Here is a 20317-nt window from a genome sequence, read left to right as displayed (position 1 = left end):
CTCCCAGACGCCACAGGACACCCTCAGAAGACCCATGTCCAGTCTCTGATGAGTCACAACTGTTTTGGAGGCACAAGGGAGACCTACACAATATTAGGAAGGTGGTGATAATGTTATGCCTGATCAGTGTATATAATTCAACTGCAGTTGCCGTGGCAACAGTTTTTAATTAAGACGTTGCGTTACCTTTTTTCTTTTTTTACCCTCCTTGGCCTTTAAAAAAAAAAGTAGACGCCATTGATCTGAAATTAAAATAATAAGCCGTGCTTGTCAGAAGAGGTGGTTTTGTAGTGTCTCCTGTGCTCTGACTTTCTTCCGCCTCTCTTTCCGTCTCCTATTTATTTTTTTATTTTTTTCAGCCTTTGATTTTGAAACACTTTTCTTTTTAAAGTCTGGGATCAAATGCACCCCGTTTGACTTTGAACTCTCGTCTGCAATTATATGCGGGTTGTATATGTTTTTATCGTCCCGTTGTCAAGAGCGTCTTTAGTTCTTTGATTCCGTTCTCACTTCACCTCAAACAGAAGCTTTATCGGTTCACAAAAATAGGGCCTATATGTAACAGTATGTGTGCTGTATGTAACCCTAGTGTCCTCCGCACAAATCGCATGAGCAGTTTGGTGGTGTTCTCGCTGCTCCCTCAGTGTGTTTATTGAGGTTCCAGATTGTATAAGCTGCACTGCAGAATGTCACATGTGTCTGCTCCACAGGATTCATGTCTGCATTTGATTAAGAAGAAAATGGACCGAATTGCCTAAAGCCAGACAAAGGCCAACTTTCCCCTTGCTGTTTTTTTTTCTGTTCTGCTGCCATCGTTCGGTTAGCGGTGTGCTCCGCGTGCATCCAGAGGAGAAATATCAAGCTGTACTGCATGCATTCATGACAGACACAAGCTGTGTTTCCCGGAATAATGATGAACTGCTTTCCAAATTCTACCAATCTCTGAAGCATTTTTGGGATATGAAAATGGTCATATGGTGGGAAATTGACCAACCCTGCATTGAATGAATTGCAGCAGATCTGGGTTCCCTCACCCAGTACACCAAACCAACCATCACAAACCTGGGGGTGAAAGTGTACTCAGATCTTAAGCTCGACTGTCAGATCAAGGCAGTTTTTAAATCTGGCTTTTTTCCACCTGAGGCAGTTGGCCAAAAATAAAGCCACTTCTTCTGAGGCTGCACTTTGGCCAGCTTGGCCTTTGTCACCACTCTGCTGGGTTGCTGTAATACACTGTATGTAGGGGTTAGTGGGTCCTCCATTGCCCGTCTCCAGATGCTACAGAACGCCTCTGCACGTCTTTTAACTGGGACATGAGCACATTTCCCAAATTCTAGTCGACCGACTGCCTGTATGCTTTAGGATCCGTTTTGAAGTTCTTCTATTTGCTTTTTCGATCAGCTTCTCCAGAGCGGGCCAAAGACTAATAGGCGGTTTAGACTTGTGCACCAATTTGCCGCCGTAGCTACTGTGACTGCGCAGAGCATACGCAGACCGTTGAGCTGTAGCTGACGTTCACCTCCCCAGAAACGTTACTAACCATCGCAGCAATGCAGACCTCAAGAGCTGTGGTTGGTCCGCTTGGTAGGAGCGTGTTTCCGCTTTAGTGTTTCCGGCTGCTTCTCCATCTCCGCAATTTCTCCGAACTGATTGTTTTGGATCAATAAAGATGGAACACATGGAGCAAAGTTTAACTGAGGAGTTTGGGAGACACAAACATTTGTATGGCTCGTCTTTGGCGAAATTTCGGCGAACGTTTCAGTCGCCATTGTTGAAAGTGAAGCAGGACTGGCAAAAAAGACGCAGCGCCGACTGGCGTTTGGGTGGCGTTTTTACAGAGCGAGACAGACTGATGAGCGCACAAGTACCAGTGTCTACGTACGTAGGTTACGGCGTCTATGTCCGGCAGTACGCTAAACGAGCTTTAAAAGGAATCCCAGAGGAGGCTGTTCCACAGTTGTGGAACACATCAGACGGGCCTCTTCTCTGTCTGTTTTTAAGTAACCTCTTAAAACCTGTCTCTTCTCCTTGGCGTTTGACACCCTGTAAGATTGATTTATTTTATTGTTTCTATTGTATGGCTGCGCTTGTCTTTTTAGTCTAGTGTAAGCTATTTTATCTTTGATTTATGTCTTTTATTTCTCCCATACAGCACTTTGGTGGTTTTTAAAGTGCTTTTTTAATAAAGTTGGATTGGAGTGGAAGAACTGTTTCTATATAAACGTGTATTACCAGGCCGCACTCTCACCCAGTAATAATGACCAGCGCCTGTTTTCAAATCTAATACCAACTCTTTACTCTTTCATTGCACCGCATGTATTGCCCCCTCCTCTCTTACTCATTACAACCTCCATCATCATTTGTTCTTCCTCTGTCATCCCATTGCTGCCCCCACCTCATAGCTTTTTCTTTCTCCACATATCCCCTCTGCAAACCATTCATAATGACTGCCATTCATAACACATCACCGTCGGCCGGGTTTTATTTTCCTTGCGAGCCAGTCACCGTGAGTTCAAGTTACGCCTCTGTCTCCCCTCTCCTCTCCCTGTCCCTCACGCTCGGCACTCCTTGACCCCCACACTCGCACTGTATTCATCCTCCCTCCTATTTGTCTCGGCCCAGTCTAAACAAGCAGCCACAGTGGGGGAGGGAGGGAGTGGGTGAGCGAGCGAGGGGTAATTGAGAGAGAGAGAGAGAGAGAGAGAGAGAATGATGAATGATGAATGAATGGAAAGAAGGGGAGGGGTGAGAGCTGATTGAAATGGAGTAATTGTATCAAGACTGCATTGTATGTCTTCAATCTTCTCTCCTCTCATCTTCCATTTCATTTTTTGGAGAGGAAGGGAACGCTAGTGGATGTGGGAGGCATAAGTACTGCTGCCAGCAGGTGGGAGAAAAAAAGACAGCTAGATGGGGAAATAACTGTGAAGTGAAGTGCCGTGTGATTACGGTTGGAGCCGTCTTTTCTTGCATCTATTTTTGCAGTCTTTCTTCGTATGAAATAACAGCCATTTTTCTGACTTCGAGATGTTGTGCGACCTCCAATTTCCTCTCCATCCACCCAGCCTCATATTTTTAATGGTTCCCAAAGGGTGCATTGCTTCCAGCACCAACCTTTATGTACATGCTAATATCAAATACTTCAACTTCGGGCCAGAGCACCACTGAACGCATCGATTCGTATTCACCACGTAAAGTATTTTGGCCGGGTTCAACAAGCCGGGAATCCAAATTTGAACAAGAGCTCCAGATATGAGCGCAAATACAAATCTTTTCTTTTTTATTTTTTTTTTGTCCACACTGCAAAGCTTTGTCTTCAGTTCAGTTCAGTTGTTTTATACAGCATGAATAACAGTTTAAATCGTTTCAAGATGCTTTACAACACCCGGCCTGAAACGCTCAGAGCAAGAATGAAGGCGACGGTGGTGAGGAAAAACTCCCTTTTAACGGGAAGAAACCTTGAGCAGAACCTTAAAATCATTTTGGGGGACCTATCTCATGGAGTCATGGAGACAATTGATAAGATTTAGCACCATACACAGCATTCAGAAGCTCACATGTATTGAGGTTCTGTGGCTCCAGAGTTAAAGTGTCTGTAGTTCATTCAGTCTGTCATTCCACCACTGTGGTCCAGATCGAATGAGTCAAGCAGCTATTGGTTGGATTGGATTGTTACGTTTAGACATGGCTTGAGGATGTACCGTAATGACTTTGGTGATGCCCTGACGTTGCATCTGGTGTTGCCAGCAGTTCACCTTATGTGGTCTATGTGCACATTTACTTGACGAGCTGTCACATAATTTGGAACAAGTATTTATTGTTCCCACGTGAATGTAACCGAATTACTTCTGTGACGTCTCATCCAACTCGTTGTTTATTGGATCAAGTTTACTGTAAAACATGAGTGGGAAAAGTCGCTATTGTTGTCAGGTGTTCGACCAGGGAGGCCAAAAGGCTTTCTGACCGCTGGATGGAAAACTGGACAGCGAACTTAACCACAGTTATTCACTGTGGAAACAATAAAAGATTGCTGCTCTGCAGCCAAAGTACAGCCTGCAGAATCTGAGCTGAATGCAACATTCAGCAAGTAGAGTGGTTAAGTAAAGCGAGAGTTCATTAGCCAGGGCAATCCTGGGTTCGGCATCTAGCTGTAAGTACTATTAGCCAATGTTGGCTTGCTTTCACTCCATTATGATGGTGAATGTAGTAACCGTTATCTACCTAATATTGGCATGCTACTACTGTCATTGTTAGCATGCTGGGCAACATGTAGCCCAAAGTACGACTGTGCCAAAAGTATACTTCCCAGTCTCCTAGTGTTGTTTACTCTGTTACAACTGAAGTAAAATGGAAATACACACAGAATAATTGCTGTAATTTAAAGTAGAATCAAGAATGTTTAACGAAGTGCCTGATTTGTTGCCTGGATTTAAATGATTCTCTATACCAATCGTTAAGATTGTGCAATCCCTAGCCCTCGTAAGCAAAGCTGTTTACACCAGGCTGAGGCTACACCTTGGTCACACTAGATTCTTCTGACATTTCCACGGTACCTGGATCCTTCTCCAACTGCCAGTGATGCGTAAAGCCGTTCATTTGGCGTGTTTATGTACATGTGCGACGCACATGCATCAAAGCAGGCTCGGAGCTCATTTGGCAACGGTCAGGACCTGTGAGGTTTGAGGAAATGGGTGTCATTTGGGTCGCGTTTCTTTGCGTGTCCATATGTCGCTGAGAAGATCTAAACACTGGTGGCAGAATGGAGCGTTTTAGCCTGACAGATGTATACAGAGCCCTTCTTCCACTGTCAACACCACCGAGTGGTTCCTGTTTATATGAGCCTTGGAGATGGATGAAGTGACTGAGCAGGGATAATTTATGATGGGTGAACCGGTTGCGTCTCGAGAAAGTTGCCAAGTAAACGTAGCGCTTCAGCGGTATTTATAATGGTTGGCAGTTGGACAACTTTGCAGAAGCTCTGGGATTTATTCTATTTGCGTGTGACTTGTTTTGGATTTTAGCGTCAGGTGAATATTTGACTTGTGATTTTCCATCCCGTCCATAGAAAAAAAAAAAAAAACATATACATAAGCTTGTAGTATAGCCGGAGGGTTGGAAAAGGTCAAAACAGGTTCTCTTCAGCGTGTGATTAATTCAACGTGATCACAAGCCAAGAACCACATTTTGGGACTATTTAAACTCAGCTGACGTGCGAGGATGGTGCACGGTCTGGCGAAGACCATGGATGTAATTAACAAGATATTTGAAATCCTATTCAAGGTAATGGAAACCTCCATCTGAGTCATAACAAATACTCAGACGAATGGTGAAAAAAAAAAAAAAGCTGGTGAATACAAGCAGCTGCTGATGTCCTGCAGGAATGAGAATGACTATTAATTAGTTGTGAGAAATTAGTCATTGTAATATTTGTTGAAGTTTTGCTCAGAATACAAAATAGACTGAATGTAAGATTAGATTAAATTCAAGCCAAAAAAAATAATTGCGGTTAATAGAGTTGAAGCAATTACCTGGCGCGCAAATTGCAATTTCACTACTAATTTCTATTATCGCCGTGTTTAGGTGCTTTAGCTTTCAATCAAATGTGCATCTCTGTTAATAAGAATAAGATTAATTAATTTGGCATTTTGTTTGAGAACTAAACATGCTTGGATTTTCCCAAATTCATGCGCTTTAATAAATTAAACGTGCACTGTGTTATTTTAATAAAGCCTACTTTGATTTCCTCTTTGTTTTTGCTTGGTTAAAGACCAGAAATTTCAGTTTGCGTCTCCCTGACTCCAACACCCACCATCTCTTTGTGAAAGGCCATTTTGTGCTCAAGCAAGGGGAAAGGAAGTGTCTGGCTTTGTGACGGGATCTCTGTGTAGATACAGTTGACTCTGTGACCCTGTATAAAAAAAAAAAAAAGGATATGTTAGTTTTGAGCAAATAGGCTCCACGTCCCTGCAGAGGTTGTAGTTGGCTGTCGTTTTAGACAAAACGCAGAATCCAAAATGAAAGAAATGTACTGTGTAGTTGGGCAGTTCAAACGTCTTGTTCTTTGTGGAGTCAGTTTATTCTGTGGCAGGTGTGAACGAATATGTCCAGTCCGGAAAGGGATAAATTTGGCCTGAGCAGACAGACTTGCACAGACTTGAGGGGAGGGATCCCTGTGGATCATCCCACAGATACTTGATCAGTTTGGGATCTAGTAAATTTGGAGGCCAGGTCAACACCTTGTGCTGTTCTTCATGTTCTTTTGAGTTGTTCCTAAACCTGGGGATTGCTGCTTCCACCAAGGAGTGTCATTGCTATGCGGCGGGGGTGCCTGGTCTGGTCTAGGTGGGTGCTACATGTCTAAGTAACATCCACATGAATGGCAGGTCCAAAAGATTCCCAGTAGAACATTGAATTGTCACAAGATGGTCAATGTTATTTACTTCTCCTGTCATAATGTTGTGGCTCATCAATGTATAATGGTATTAATCAAGGGTTTAGCATGTTTGCAGTAGTACATCAACTGTACTACTTTCATGTGCTTTGTCCCATCCACAGTTGAACTCAGACGTTCTCCCTCCTGCAATAGGTTGCAGTTCACAGTAACATTAAGGGTTAAAGCCAAAGAAGAGAAGCTCTCAAAGAAAACAAACTGTCTTTCTCCTTCCTGTTCTCTCCTAATTTCTTTCATTTCCATTGCCCCCCCTCCTCTCTGTCTCTCCAGTGTTGGCAGACAACTTGAAGTCAAACCCAGGGATCAAGTGGCAGTACTTCAGCTCAGAGGAGGGCATCTTCACCGTCTTCCCCGCCCACAAGTTCCAATGCAAAGGAAACTACGAGCACCGCAGCAGGTACAGCAAATATTATTCTTTCCTTCAAAATGAATCTCACAGTGTTATTCATCTGTGTGACGAGGTAAAAGGGCAACGCAAAGAAGCTCTAGGGTTTTACCCAGTGCACAGGTTGTCAGTGAACGTACCAGACGGCTGGAACAGACCGGCCACAACAACAACTCCCTCCTTTCTTCATCTTCATAACCCTTTTCTACCATCTCCCTCCTCTTCTGCCAGTTGCTGTGGGGTGGCCCAAAGGGCACGTTGATGGCACGTTGATGGCATGCTGCCCCCCGTACACCCTGAACACACATGCCCTTGGCAGGAATGTAGCTCTGTACCACTAAAGCCCGTTGGAATTTCACACCTCCAGTGTTGTGGGTTTTTTTTTTTTTGTGTGTGGCCATGGTTGAAAGACGTCTCTCTCTCTCTGTCTCGCTCGCTCCCTTGTGCAGTTTGCATAGGCTCTCTCTCTTTTTTTTTTCTACCTTTTTTTTATTAATCGCTGTTCAAGTCGGCGAGCTGGCACACGGGCATGGGAGGAATGACCTTTCTTGGCATGCTTTAAGTGTGAATGAGGCTTTGTGAGAACATCTCTCCCCTTCTCCGCCCTGTGTTAGTGTCTCCTTGTCCAGCGGACCACACACACAGAAGCTCTGACCCGCCAATGCTCTGTAACCCTCTCCAGCCCACCCTGCTTTAAGGCATGCGGTGACACACACCTCTAATGAATCTCGGAAAATATCGATTTGAAAATAATAGTTAACTACCTCTATTTGCACTGCAGTGCGAAGTCCTTCAAAATACAAAGAGGGTCTTGTAATTGTTGGGATTTCAAAAAACAATATGCCACGACAAATGCCACCAACTATCAAGCAAGTCTGCCTTTCATCTGCGCCACTGTCTGCTTACTGTTCTCATACCAACTCCACCTAGATCTTCTCAACGCTGGTGGTGCACCATGACCTAATAGGTGGTTAAGGCTTCTCTGCAGTGATGGCGTGAAATTCAAGTGCTGCACCTCCCCTGCAGTGCAGTTCTGTATTATGTGTTTCCATCTGACCTGTATTTTTGTGTATGTACTCTTGCAGGCCCGTGTACGTCTCTGCAGTGCGTCCACAGTCGAAACACATCGTGGTGATGGTCGACCATGGAGCGTCTGTAACTGACACTCAGCTGCAGATCGCCAGGGACTCGGCGCTGGTCATCCTCAATTCAGTAGACGAGCACGACAAGGTTTGTGAAAGGCAACCGACTCGCTTTACTTTATTAAGAGGTTTGAGTTGTCGGGACTGTTGTATAGTTCAAGATAAGACACTTTGTTAAATCAGCGGCACCATCGCTCCTCCACAGATCTCCATCCTGTCGGTGGCGGAGACGGTCCGCTCCTGCTCTCTCGACCAGTGCTACAAGAGTCTGCTGTCTCCGGCCACCAGTGAGACGAAGCGGAAGATGAGCACCTTCATCTCCAACATCAAGGCGTCCGACGGAGCCACGCAGCACGCGGCGGGCTTCCAGAAGGCCTTCCAGCTGCTCCGCAACACCAGCAGCATCAGCAAACACGGCCCCAGTAAGACACCGAAGAAGGCAGTGTTGTGAAAACTGCGCATTGGGAACGTGCATTTATCCCGTTTCTGTCCTCTCAGCCACAGACATGGTGATCATCTACCTGTCGTCGGGCATCACTTCCCGAGAGTCGTCCGAGCCGGAGAAGAGAGCCACGCTCAGTGTGGTCAGAGAGGAGAACAGACACCTCAACAACTCTGTCATGATTCTCACCTATGCTCTCATGAATGGTAAGTCACTCGTATTAGGATTTTTTATTCACCAGATTCTCATTTAAACTTTTAAGCTCTATTGAATACAAGAGTTCTGGCAACTCTCTTAGGATAACTACCCGACGGAGTAAACCTTCAAGGAATTCCTTCTCTTGTTTTGCATTCTCACCGCTAAAAGGAAATGCTGAAGTGACAATGAACAGGTGGTTGGTATAACAACCTCACTTTGTTCTATGTGACGCACACCAATCAGGCATAACATTATGACCAACTTCCCAATATTGTGTAGGTCTACCTTGTGCCTCCAAAACAGTTGTGACTCATCAGAGAATGGACATGGGCCTTCTGAGGGTGTCCTGTGGTGTCTGGCAACAGAATGTTGTCAGTGGGGGGGGCCTTTGGGTCCTAAGGGTTGAGGGGAGGGGCCTCTGTGGATCATCCCACAGATAGTTGATGAGTTTGGGAGCTAGTGAATTTGGAGGCCAGGTCAACACCTTGTGCTGTGCATGTTTTTTTGAGTTGTTGCTACCGTTTTTGTGAGTGTGCTTGTGTCAGGCTGCATCCTGCTGGTAGTGCCTGGTCTGGTCTAGGTGGGTGCTACATGTCTAAGTAACATCCACACGAATGCCAGGTCCAAAAGATTCCCAGCAGAACAATGGATTGTCACAAGATGTGTTCAACCAGTCACCGCGCACTCAGGAGTCGTGCTGGGAAGGTGTCTACTGTGAGGAAGGACCTAAAAAGACAACATTTTAAGAACTAAAAGTGTCCTCATTTCATGCAAAAAAAGGGGTGTCTCCTTCAACAGTAACAAGAATGGCAAACATTTCTTTATAAGGGTTTTGTTCATTTGCTATATGTACTCTGCACATCTCGAACTCTGCAATACCTAGCTTCATCTCTCTGTGGCTGTGTTTGATATCCTAATGTTAGTTATTCTCTGTTCTTGGGTGCAGTGTGCTCAAGAGACGACTGAAGGTTAGAGAGGTGCTCCGAAACCTCAAAGGCTTTTTGTTTTCTCTGTGTTTGTGTGTGTGCATGTGCGTTGGTGTATATGCTTCCTTTTCCTTTTTCATTGTCCTTGTCCATCCATCTGCCTCCTCTCATTCTTGCGTCCCTCTGCAACACACACACACACACCTCTGCCGTGCATGCATTAGTCCACCATTAATACAAATCATTTTTGCATCGGAGAATGGAAATGAGGTACATCTAAGAGAGGAGAGAGTGAGACTTCAAAGGGCGCGCTGCTCACTCTGTGTGTGCGACTGGCAGAGGACCTTGGCTCTTTAAAGGGAGATGATGAAAAGGATGCAGAAATCTGCCGTCCTCCGAGTTTATTAGCATTGCATATTCAAAAAAACATTTGTTTTGTTGCTGATGCTGTTGCGCACAGCTGAAAGGCCCACTGCGGGTGTGGGAGTCTTATTCCCTGCATCCCCTGCCAAATGTGAAGTGCGGATTGTTCAAGGAGATCAGCAGTCTCCTGGCAGAACAATGCACTGTGTGTGTGTGTGTGTGTTTGAGATGCCCACCTCCATTGCCAAAACAGTGTATGTCGGCTGGAATACAGCTCCAAGTTTCTGTTCTATGTGTCAATTCTGATATTTTTCAAAGCTTCACCCTCTCTGACAAAAGTCCAAAATATAAATTCGCAATCAAATTTCTTTCCTGGCCATCGCTGAACTAATCAACTAATCGTCTCTGGGCACTCTCATAGCCTGGCCCATTCATCATGGATATTTGAATCCATTCATTTGCAATCAATATCTGCTATATCCAGACGGTTTAAAGCTGCCCTGGCGAGTATTTGAACCACTAGCAGAACCTGGAAGTAATTATTGTGCCCCATAATGCACCTTCGTGGAGGCGATTCATCAAACAATCCTGCTGTTGTAGTGGAGTAGTGCAGAGCTTCAAGAAGGTGCAAGAGAAAGCAGCAAGAAGAAGCCAAAAAGCGGAGTAGACCCCATCTTATTCAAACTTAAAGGGGAACTACTGTTTTTTACAACCTGGACCTTATTTCTAGCAAAAAATACGGTCGTTTACTCACCCATATAACTTTTGTGTCATTTGTAGTTGTTCGGTAGATATTTAGATCTGCGTATAGCCATATAGTGGGAGTGAATGGGGCACCGAAACGCAGCCTCTAAATAACGCATTATCTGCCGCGAAACTCCCGAACGGCTACAAATGACACCAAAGTTATATGGGTGAGTAAACGACCGTATTTTATGCCAGAAATAAGGTCCAGGTTGCAAAAAAACAGTAGTTCCCCTTTAAAAAGCCGAAAGTTGCTTGTGATCACACCAAGAGATGTAGCTACACGAAAAGGCAGAGGACAGGAATGATGTCAACTTGCAAACATCAGCGGGTTCCAGCGAACTCGAACTTTGGCTTCACGTTCATTTCGCAGGGACAGCAATTTCGGTGGCTTTTTAGATACAGCGTGTTCTGCCAGAATTCAAATATTTCTGGGAAACGCCTGGTTGGGTTCAGGTTCATTGTATTCTCTCTAGTAAGAGTAGCAGTCATTGCCTCTCCCTCGTCAATTAAAATACCTGCGCTGTCAGCACAGTTTCCACTTTGTGTTCGCTTGTCACCCGTGGCGACATTGCCTCCTGTGACGATCAAAAGAGCGGAGCCTTGGCGTTATAAAGAGATTCCGCCGTAATCCGCTCAGTGATTGGATACTGGCTGACGCACCGGCGTATCCTTCCCAATATGTGGTGGGATGCCAAATGTTCCAGGTGACAGCTGTGGTTATCCGTCCTCCTCCAAATGACCTTATGAGGCCTGGAAACATCAAGTCTGAAGTGTGCGTTAACATCTCGCTTGTGTATTTTCCTTTTAAGCGATGAGGGATTTATATATGATCTCTGAGCCGAACAGATGACAGCTGGCTTTGGCTCTTGCGTGGAACTGTGCGGATAAAGCTTATAGAGATCATGACATAAGATCGGGGCCTGCATGTATGAGATCTCCCTGCTGCCGACGCCAAATTAGTTCGGGGAATTCGTGTGTCGGTGTTTGTTATAATCCAGTTTAATGCGAGCCCTTTGCTGTTTGACCACGTGATCTTCGAAATAGCTCATCACAAGAAACGATGGGGAGTGTTATTTTCGACTTCCAAGCTCCTTGAGGAATTATTTCTTACAGTCAGAGGGGAAAGAAGAAAACACTGTGCTCCTCGTTCTTTTAGTAATTTGAGTCGTGTGCTCTTCAGTTAAGAGATGTTTACTCGGTGTTACTCAGCTTTCCTTTTCACGTCCTCGGCTAAATTTCTTCCCCACCCCCTCCCTTTTGCAGAGGGAGTCACAGGCCTGAAGGAGCTGGCCTTCCTGAGGGACCTCGCCGAGCAGAACTCCGTGAAGTACGGCGTCGCCCGGATGTCCGACCGAGACCGCTCCCCGTCCTCGTCCGGGTCGGCGGGGGCCTCCATGATGCCGGTGGTGAAGGGAAGCATGATGGTGCTGAACCAGCTGAGCAACCTGGAGACGACGGTGGGGCGCTTTTACATCAACCTGCCCAATCGCATGATCGACCTGGCCCGCTTCAGCCTGCCCTACTCCGACCCAATGGGGGATGGTGAGTGGAGCTGGGGTTTATGCTTTGGGTTCTGCTGGGATAGACTCCTAGAAGCATTTTTGACTTCCTGTTACTGTTTCACAATAAAAGCCTGTTGAGCTCCTTTCATGTATACATGTAGACAATTTCTGACAAGAGTAAACTGACATTTTAACGATACTCAAACTAAACCTGAAGTGTTGCATGAACCTGTACTTAATCCTCTTCCTCCAGGCTTTATTATGACCGTGAGCCGCCCGTGCTATTTTGGGAACCTGCTCCTGGGCGTGGTCGGGGTGGATGTGAACCTGGCCTACATTTTGGAGGACGTCACGTATTACCAAGACTCTCTGGCCTCGTACACCTTCCTCATCGACAACAAAGGTTAGCCACAGCTGAGGCCAGCACGTGTACACGCTGACCGTCTCAGTGAGGACATTTTTGTCAGGCACCCGTTTCTTGGAATTATCTACAGCCGCGCTTTCTCCAAGTTGCCGTCGGCATCATTAGCAGCGGTGTTTGAAGGTGTATTTGCAAAGAAAACTTTTAAATTACACCTGGTGCCAAATGCAGCAACCCAACAAACGTCAACATGCCAAACAGACTCCCTTCAAAACATTTCTGTGCATGTTCAGTGTACCACTTGTTATTACTCACATCCTTTCGACAAGCGTATTTGAGCGTTCCTGTGTCACATACAACTGGAACTACACTTTATTTTGCCTGTCTCCACTTCCTCCACAGCCATTACCCCTCATTAGACTTAATTGACGTCTTCTAGGCGGCGCTGGCATTTCTTTGGCTTTTCGTTTTCTGTCAAACCGCGCATCAGCGAGTTGCCACAGTGCAGGGCGTTTAGCGCTCGCGTCCGGCCCTGGTTTGTCTTGGCCTCGGCTAAGGAGGCCTCGACTGAACTGCTGGTGCCGAGCAACAGGTACGCTGTGCTCTGCGGGCCAAAGAGGAGTGACATTGAAGGTCCCGGTTTTAATAGATGACACTATAGGTACAGATTTGTACTGTTTACTTCCACCTAATAATATTTGCTGAATAAATGTGATTTTAGGTGGAACTAGACGAAGATGGAAAACCTGAAATTTTGCAGATCCGACTAGAGTTTGTATGCGGTCTTTAGTGTTATGTAAAAAGACGGATTTAGAGTTTTTTTATTTAAAAATGTCGTCTGAGAGATGAATAAAAGTCTCTTTCTGTCACTGCGTTTATAGCTGGTACAGAACAGGAGGAGGAATGCCGGGAATGTAGAGAGATGAGTTTTGTGACGCTTGAGGCTCTTCCACTTCACACACCTTTGCACGATATTTGTTTCTCTCAGCTATTATTAGATAAATAACCATAAACAAACTAGAAATTTCAGCTCAAAGGTGAATTTAACTTTTGACTTTAGACAGGACAGGGAACGCAGGCTCGTCTGTGTTGGCTGGTAAGAGAAACCGCGGTAACCTCACTTAACTGGCGTTTGGGTTTTGACCTCAAAGCCAGTGTCATGCTAATCAGAGGATTTAGCAAGAGAGGATTTAAAAAAGAGGCTGAAATTAAAGGAAAAGGAGGCACATGTTTCCAAAGAGCTTAGAAGAGGAAGGCGTGAAAGACGAGTGTGATACTTTTAAGGCCGTTACATACTCTGTGAGAAGCGAGAAGTTTGTTCTCGCAGCCCTCGTTTGGGAGGGAGTTTTTCCTTGCCACCGCTACCCGAGGCTTTATCCTCTGGGTTCTTTATAGTGTCTATACACAATTTTGATTGCTATTAGCAAAATATAGTGGTTTATTTAGTAATAGTGACCTATAGCTGCTGTTTTAATCACATATAATGTTGATGTTGCAACTGGTTTGTCATATTTCCCAGGTTACACCCTGATGCACCCGTCGCTGACGCGGCCCTACCTGATGACGGAGCCGCCCCTGCACACAGACATCATCCACTACGAGAACATCCCGGGATTCCCTGCTGTCCGACAGAACATCCTCAGGTGAGACGGGATGCACGTCCGGTTGGGAGAGTGGAGACTTGGCTTTGAGAAGCTGAAGTCCTCCAGCCGTGGATGTACGTTGTCTGATTCGTGGCTTCTCTTTCACAGCCTCCCGTTGGGCAGTCAGATCATTGCTGTGCCGGTCAACTCCTCTTTGTCTTGGCACACCAACCGACTAAGGGACAACAGCAAGGATGCGTACAATGTCAGCTATGCCTGGAAACTGGTAGGTGTCCTTATAGACCAGAAATTACTCTCAAAGACACGTCCTCATATGGTTCCCTCTGCATTTTCTTGTTCCTATTGTTTATATATTTCTGGAAAAAGATTTGGCCAGTGGCCCATAATAGCAAAAGGGCTGCATCTCTGAAGCCAAAGCAAGTTCTTTCGTAGTCCATCATCGCCTCCGGACCAATGAGCCATTGTAGCGGCGGGAACAATAACAATAACTGCATTCACTTTCTCTTCCCTCTCTGTCTAAAGCTCTTTATCATTACTGTGCCGCTGACTAAAAGCAGCGCGGAGATTTATGGTCCCAGCCTTTAGGTCTCCACCAAACCTCCACCACGTTAAATTAGTCGGCGCAATAAAAACCTTACACACCCAGAAACTCGTCTATCCCTCGAATCTGCTTTTCCTCCCCGGGCTCAGAAGTGTCATGTTTTAGGAACAAATGGCGACCGGTCAGCAACACAACATCAGAGTCTTTTTGCTTTCTGACATTTAGGCTCTTTTTTTTTTTTTTTTTTTTTTTGTCTGGCAGCAGCAGAAATATCGCACTTAATTTGGGCATTTCACTCGAGCCTTTTACTAAAAGCTTTTGACATTTTGTTTTTTTTTCACACAGGCCCCAGAGTTCATAGCGTCACCTTTGCCATGAGTTTGGCAGTTGTCTCTATTTTTTTAAATGAGCTTTCCAGAGCCAGAGAAAATGGGGTAATTGGCCTAGAAAGCAACAATCAAGAAGTATCAGTTGTTTCCCATGGCACTCTGTCCTTAAGGATCGTATCACCTTTCTGATTGCCTTTCATTTCCTCTTGAGTTATGGGAACGTCCTGGGAAAAGTGCTCGCTGTGTGTGTGTGTTTGGGAGTCTGCAGGATTTAGCAACGGAGTCGCACATAATTTGGAAGCAGACTGTGCTCCCTCCAGGGTTCGTGTAGAATCAGTGGTGAAAGCAGCCGTTAAACCGGATACATTTATCTTCCTCTGCGGTCCGTAAAACACCGCCTGTGATGGCTGACAGTAAACAATGAAAAAGAGAGCTGGTAGCGACGGGTGGAGTCAGAGTTATACTCGAGTCTGGACGCTGTCCGAGTTGAGACTATGAGCCTGTTCAGAGCTTGTATTAGCATCCGGTCTGGGCGATTCGATCGTGTAAAAGACAGGTGTGAACACCCCTAGGACGCGTTGAGATCACATTTGAGAGATCCAGATCTCTGACCACACTTGGAGGTGGTCTGGGTCACATGTGTCCACATTCCTTTGGTAGTGTGAACACAATGCATCCCAAGTCACATAAAAGACCTCTTATACTCTTTACTATATAGGGCTGTTGACTAACTGATAAATAATCTAAGTAAGTATTTGCAAATGAGAGCATTTAACATGTACATGAGTATGATTCACGTGTGGTTAAGTTACGTATTTCCTCAATCACAAATTACGGTGATTACGGCGCGTATGGAAGCTTCCAGGGTTGGAGTTATAATCTGAGTTTGGTGCAGGTCTAATTTAACGTCAAGGCAGAGATCAGAAAATAATTACTTAACGTGTGAAGCCAAAGTCATGACGCACACACGTAGAACAGCACTGTTCTCGGTTCCAGAGCAGCGGTAGAGCTCCAATAGAGACATCAGCTGTTGCAATATTCTACTGCACCCCAGATGATCTGGAGACGCGTGTTTAATACCAGGTCTGAACACACGTACCTAAGCTGGCCTCTTGGCGATCGGGTAGCCCAGATCAGATCTTAAAGGGGAGTTACTGTTTTTTACAACCTGGACCTTATTTCTAGCATAAAATACGATCGTTTACACACCCATATAACTTTGGTGTCATTTGCACTCGTTCAGGAGATAATCAGCGTATATCCATATAGCGAGAGTGAATGGGGCACCGAGACGCGGACCCTGTATGACGTCTTCTGACCTGGATGATGTCATCTCTGAGCGCCTCACGCACCGGTCGGCTTGTTTACCGGTAATTTGCTACTGCTAGTTTTTTGCAACATGGCTGAATATTTTTCCAATTCTGAGGTTGTGGACGAACCATAGCAGTAGCAAATTACAGGTAAACAATCCGACCGTCGCGACATCATCCAGGTCAAAAGACATCATCCGGGGTCTGTAGGTTAATCTACATTTACTGGATGATGATAACTATTCTCAATGGGGAATAGCACTAGCGTATCGTAACAAAATATTGGCGAAATGAACGAGTTTCGCGGCAGATAATCTGTTATTTAGAGGCTGCGTTTCGGTGCCCCATTGACTCCTGCTATATGGATATACGTGGATCTAATTATCTCCTGAACGAGTGCAAATGACACAAAAGTTATATGGGTGAGTAAACGATCTTATTTTATACCAGAAATAAGGTCCAGGTAGTAAAAAAACAGTAGTTCCCCTTTAATGCAAGGTCTGAACAGGCCCAATGAACTATGTCACCAGTTAAGGTAACCTCAACTTTGATATTAACCTTACTGTACATCCATGTAGTACTGTGTCTTCATTTATTTGGCCGCCCTCTTTGCATTCTGTACCAGTGAGTGGAGTTGATGTGGATGCTGGATAATAAAGGAACATAGATCCTTAAATATTAGCAGCCCACACCTAAACCTTGAAACAACTACTTGTTGCTGGACTGGATGACACGTTCCTTCATTTCATGTGGGCAGTGTGAAGTCACTCCCACTAAATGTTTATTAATACACACCTGAAAATAGTCCCCCACAAAAGAAGCTTGCCGTTGAGAGCCACAGAAAGGTTTGGGAAGTCACAAAGTAAGTGCAAAATCTCAATTCCCTCCTTGTCCTCTTGTCCTCTAGGTTCAGGACACATCGTTCATCCTGTGCATCGTGTACGTGCAGCCAGAGATTCCAGTGAAGCATTTGAAGAACCTGAACACGGCTCCCAGCTCCAAGCTGCTCTACCACCGCTTGGACCTGCTGGGTCAGCCCAGCTCCTGTCTGCACTTCAAACAGCTCGCCACTGTCGGTAAGGAAACCCAAAAAAACTTGACGTAGTAACTTTACCTTTAGCTCAAAATCACTGCTTAGCATCTCTAACTCTCCGTCCCTTGTCCCTCTTCCTTTCCCAGAGTCTCCCACGGTGATGTTGGCAGCCGGTAGTTTCTCTTCTCCCTACGAGCATCTCAGTCAGCCAGAAACAAAGCGCATGGTGGAGCACTACACGGCCTACCTGAGTGATAACACCAGGCTCATAGCCAACCCGGGCCTCAAGGTACGAAGCACAAAAGCCTGGGAGCAAACATGCAGCTTATGGCAAATGTCAGCCTGAATCTTGTTTACAGAACGCACACAAACACACGGCCAGCCCTGCAGTCTGCACACAGACATGCTCCTGAATATTCTACAAGGAATTAGAAACACTTTTAAATACGATCAGTGTGTCACATTTCCATACTTTAGTAATGCAGTGTTTTTAAGTTCTTTGTCTGTCCGTATATGTCGTGCAGTTTAAATCTGATCCAAAATTCAAACATGTGTTTTATGTTCTGCATCTTTAAGAAGGGGACGAATCCCCACATGGGTTTTGGCATTCTGTGTGCATTCCTGTCCTGGGGTGGTGGTGGAGGGGGTTAGAGTTTGAACTCCAAGCTCTAGTCCAAGCTCTGATTCCCAGGCTAGTCTTAAAGACCCCCTCCAGTGACCTCATCACCCCCTTTCAAACTTAGCAGCTCGTTTGAAAATGCTTCTGGGACGTGATTTTTTTTCAGGGATGTTTTTCGGGGCTTAGCGGCTAATGGGGCTGCATTTATCCCTAAATGCTGGTTTTGTTTGGATCTTGCCCCCTTTAGCAGAAATACAGTCAAACTCAATTCATTTCCAGGTGCAGCTTAGAAACGCAGCCCGCAAAGTATTTCGTTCGTGGACTGGCTGAAAGCAAACTCCTAAAATGTTTATCCAACTTTCCTTTCCACTCCTTCCTCTTCTCCTTTCCTACCTCCTCCATCCATTCTTTCCACCCTCACTCTCCCTCTTTCTCTCTTCCTCCATCCTTTCCCCCTCTGCAGTCCTCCGTCAGGAACGAGGTTATGGCGACCAGTCATGTCACGGATGAGTGGATGACACTAATGGAAATGAGTAGCCTCAACTGCTACATTGTGCGCCGTTACATAGCAACGCCCAGCGGGGTGCTCCGGATTTACCCAGGATCACTGATGGACAAAGCCTTCGACCCGACCCGCAGACAATGGTGAGGCTCACTCTGGAGGGTGTGAAGAGGGGTGTGGGGGCTGGGGGGGAGAAAGGAGCGAAGGCGTGTGTGTGTGTGTGTGTGTAGATGTGTGTGTTTTTTAGGAGGGCAAAGAAAAGTTTGAGGTAGTGTTGGGAGTTTAGGAGTTTAAGAGAATGGCCTCCAGGCTTTATTGAGTTAAGTCCAGTTAAGATGTTCCCATCAAAGTGTCGACAATTGAAGCTTTTAAAGAGTGATTTATAAAAATACCTGATGGTTCACACTGAGGGTACTACACACGCTGATGGTCCCCCAAAATCAGACCATTTATGTTAATCTAAAAACAAGTCTGGTGTGGAAGTTTCCCCATGAGATTGTGTTTCCCTTCCACTACAACTTTCCTGTTTAAGTTGTGCTAGGTTATTATTAAGTACTTCAAAAGAATAACACTCGTGGTTTGGAAACAAAAAACTAATTCTTGTTAAGGTGAGACAAACATCCTGATTTAGAAACAGACTTCAACCATAGACAGTATAAAGATGGACACAGGAACTGCTCCTCAAAAGTGAAGCCAAAGCAAGTAGAGCTCCCCCTGGTGGCTGGCTGCAGTATAGGTCATAAGCTCCACCTCCTCCATGTTAGTGGATGGGACTTGGGACGAACTAAAACATGTCAAATAAATTTTTTTCAAGGATGGTTTCTGTCATTTTAGGTAGTAAATATAATGCTGATGCATGTTCAAGTGTCAAATTTATCGCTAAGTTTCGTTTTAGTTAGTTATTTGACGCTATATAAACTGGATCCGACATGCGGGTCATCGATATCGCTGGTCCCCTTGTCTCCACTCTCGGACCACGCTGCGCAGACTCTGGCTCCAAAGTCGCAAGATGGTGCCACCCGTATCCCCGGGAAAATAGCGTCAGTTTGGCCAATGCAAGAAAGTGGCGACGCATTGTCCATATTTATATACAGTCTATGCAGCACAACAACAGCAGCTCAGTGTGTACAAGTTAAGTGGGTCTTGACAGTAACTTGTCCTGTTGCTTGTAGCTCATAGTGCAAAGTGTCGGCACCAGAGGTTTTGGGGTGCTGTGGTAACTCACTGGTTTGAATCCCCACCTCGTCCATGGCCGAAGTGCCCATGAGCAAGGCACCTGCCCGCTGCTCTGTGTGTGCATGAGAATTGGTTAGAGATGCAGCTTGGGATCAAAAGGTCCCGGGTTCACCTCACCCCATGGCTAAGGTGCCTTGAGCAACCACCTAACCCTCACATTGCTCTCTGGGTGTGGCTGCAGCCCACTCCTCCGACTGCACACGCTACTGTGTGAAGAAATGGATTGGTCTAAAAGCAGGATTCAGTTTCTCATGTGGGATTATAATTATTACTTCACTTTGTGTGCATGATTTTTTTTTTGTGTTGATCATGCAAATAATTATTGTCACATCGATGCACAGTTTAAAGTTAGATGGCTTAACGCTGATGCAATTTGAGATGGTCTCAACTTCATTATGAAGACTTCTGACTGTGTGTTGTGTTGTGTTGTGTTGTGTTGTCTAGGTACCAGCATGCTGTGGCTAACCCTGGCCTCATCACCTTCACCGGGCCATACCTGGATGTGGGCGGGGCCGGCTACGTCGTCACCATCAGTCACACCATTCATTCCTCCAGGTAAGAACACCGGCTGTTTATGTAGCACTTTAAGTTTTTACTGAACAAGAGTCAGTTTTCTATATTAGATT

General features: G+C 45.4%; 1 protein-coding gene across 1 annotated transcript in view; it reads left to right on the top strand.

The window, feature by feature from the left end:
* The window catches only part of cachd1 (cache domain containing 1), a 90678-nt gene that overhangs the window by 52030 nt on the left and 18331 nt on the right, over positions 1-20317 (top strand). The window contains exons 5-16 of the mRNA XM_084547834.1: positions 6722-6848; positions 7922-8066; positions 8184-8400; positions 8477-8626; positions 11918-12196; positions 12410-12559; positions 14037-14160; positions 14269-14386; positions 17209-17377; positions 17481-17623; positions 18417-18598; positions 20136-20246. Of these exons, the coding sequence (XP_084403960.1) occupies positions 6722-6848; positions 7922-8066; positions 8184-8400; positions 8477-8626; positions 11918-12196; positions 12410-12559; positions 14037-14160; positions 14269-14386; positions 17209-17377; positions 17481-17623; positions 18417-18598; positions 20136-20246 (1915 nt within the window). The remainder of the gene's footprint in view (positions 1-6721; positions 6849-7921; positions 8067-8183; positions 8401-8476; positions 8627-11917; positions 12197-12409; positions 12560-14036; positions 14161-14268; positions 14387-17208; positions 17378-17480; positions 17624-18416; positions 18599-20135; positions 20247-20317) is intronic.

This window comes from Chelon labrosus, assembly GCF_963514085.1.
Source record: "Chelon labrosus genome assembly, chromosome: 7".
NCBI lineage: Eukaryota > Metazoa > Chordata > Actinopteri > Mugiliformes > Mugilidae > Chelon > Chelon labrosus.
This window is presented reverse-complemented; position numbering and strand designations above follow the sequence as displayed.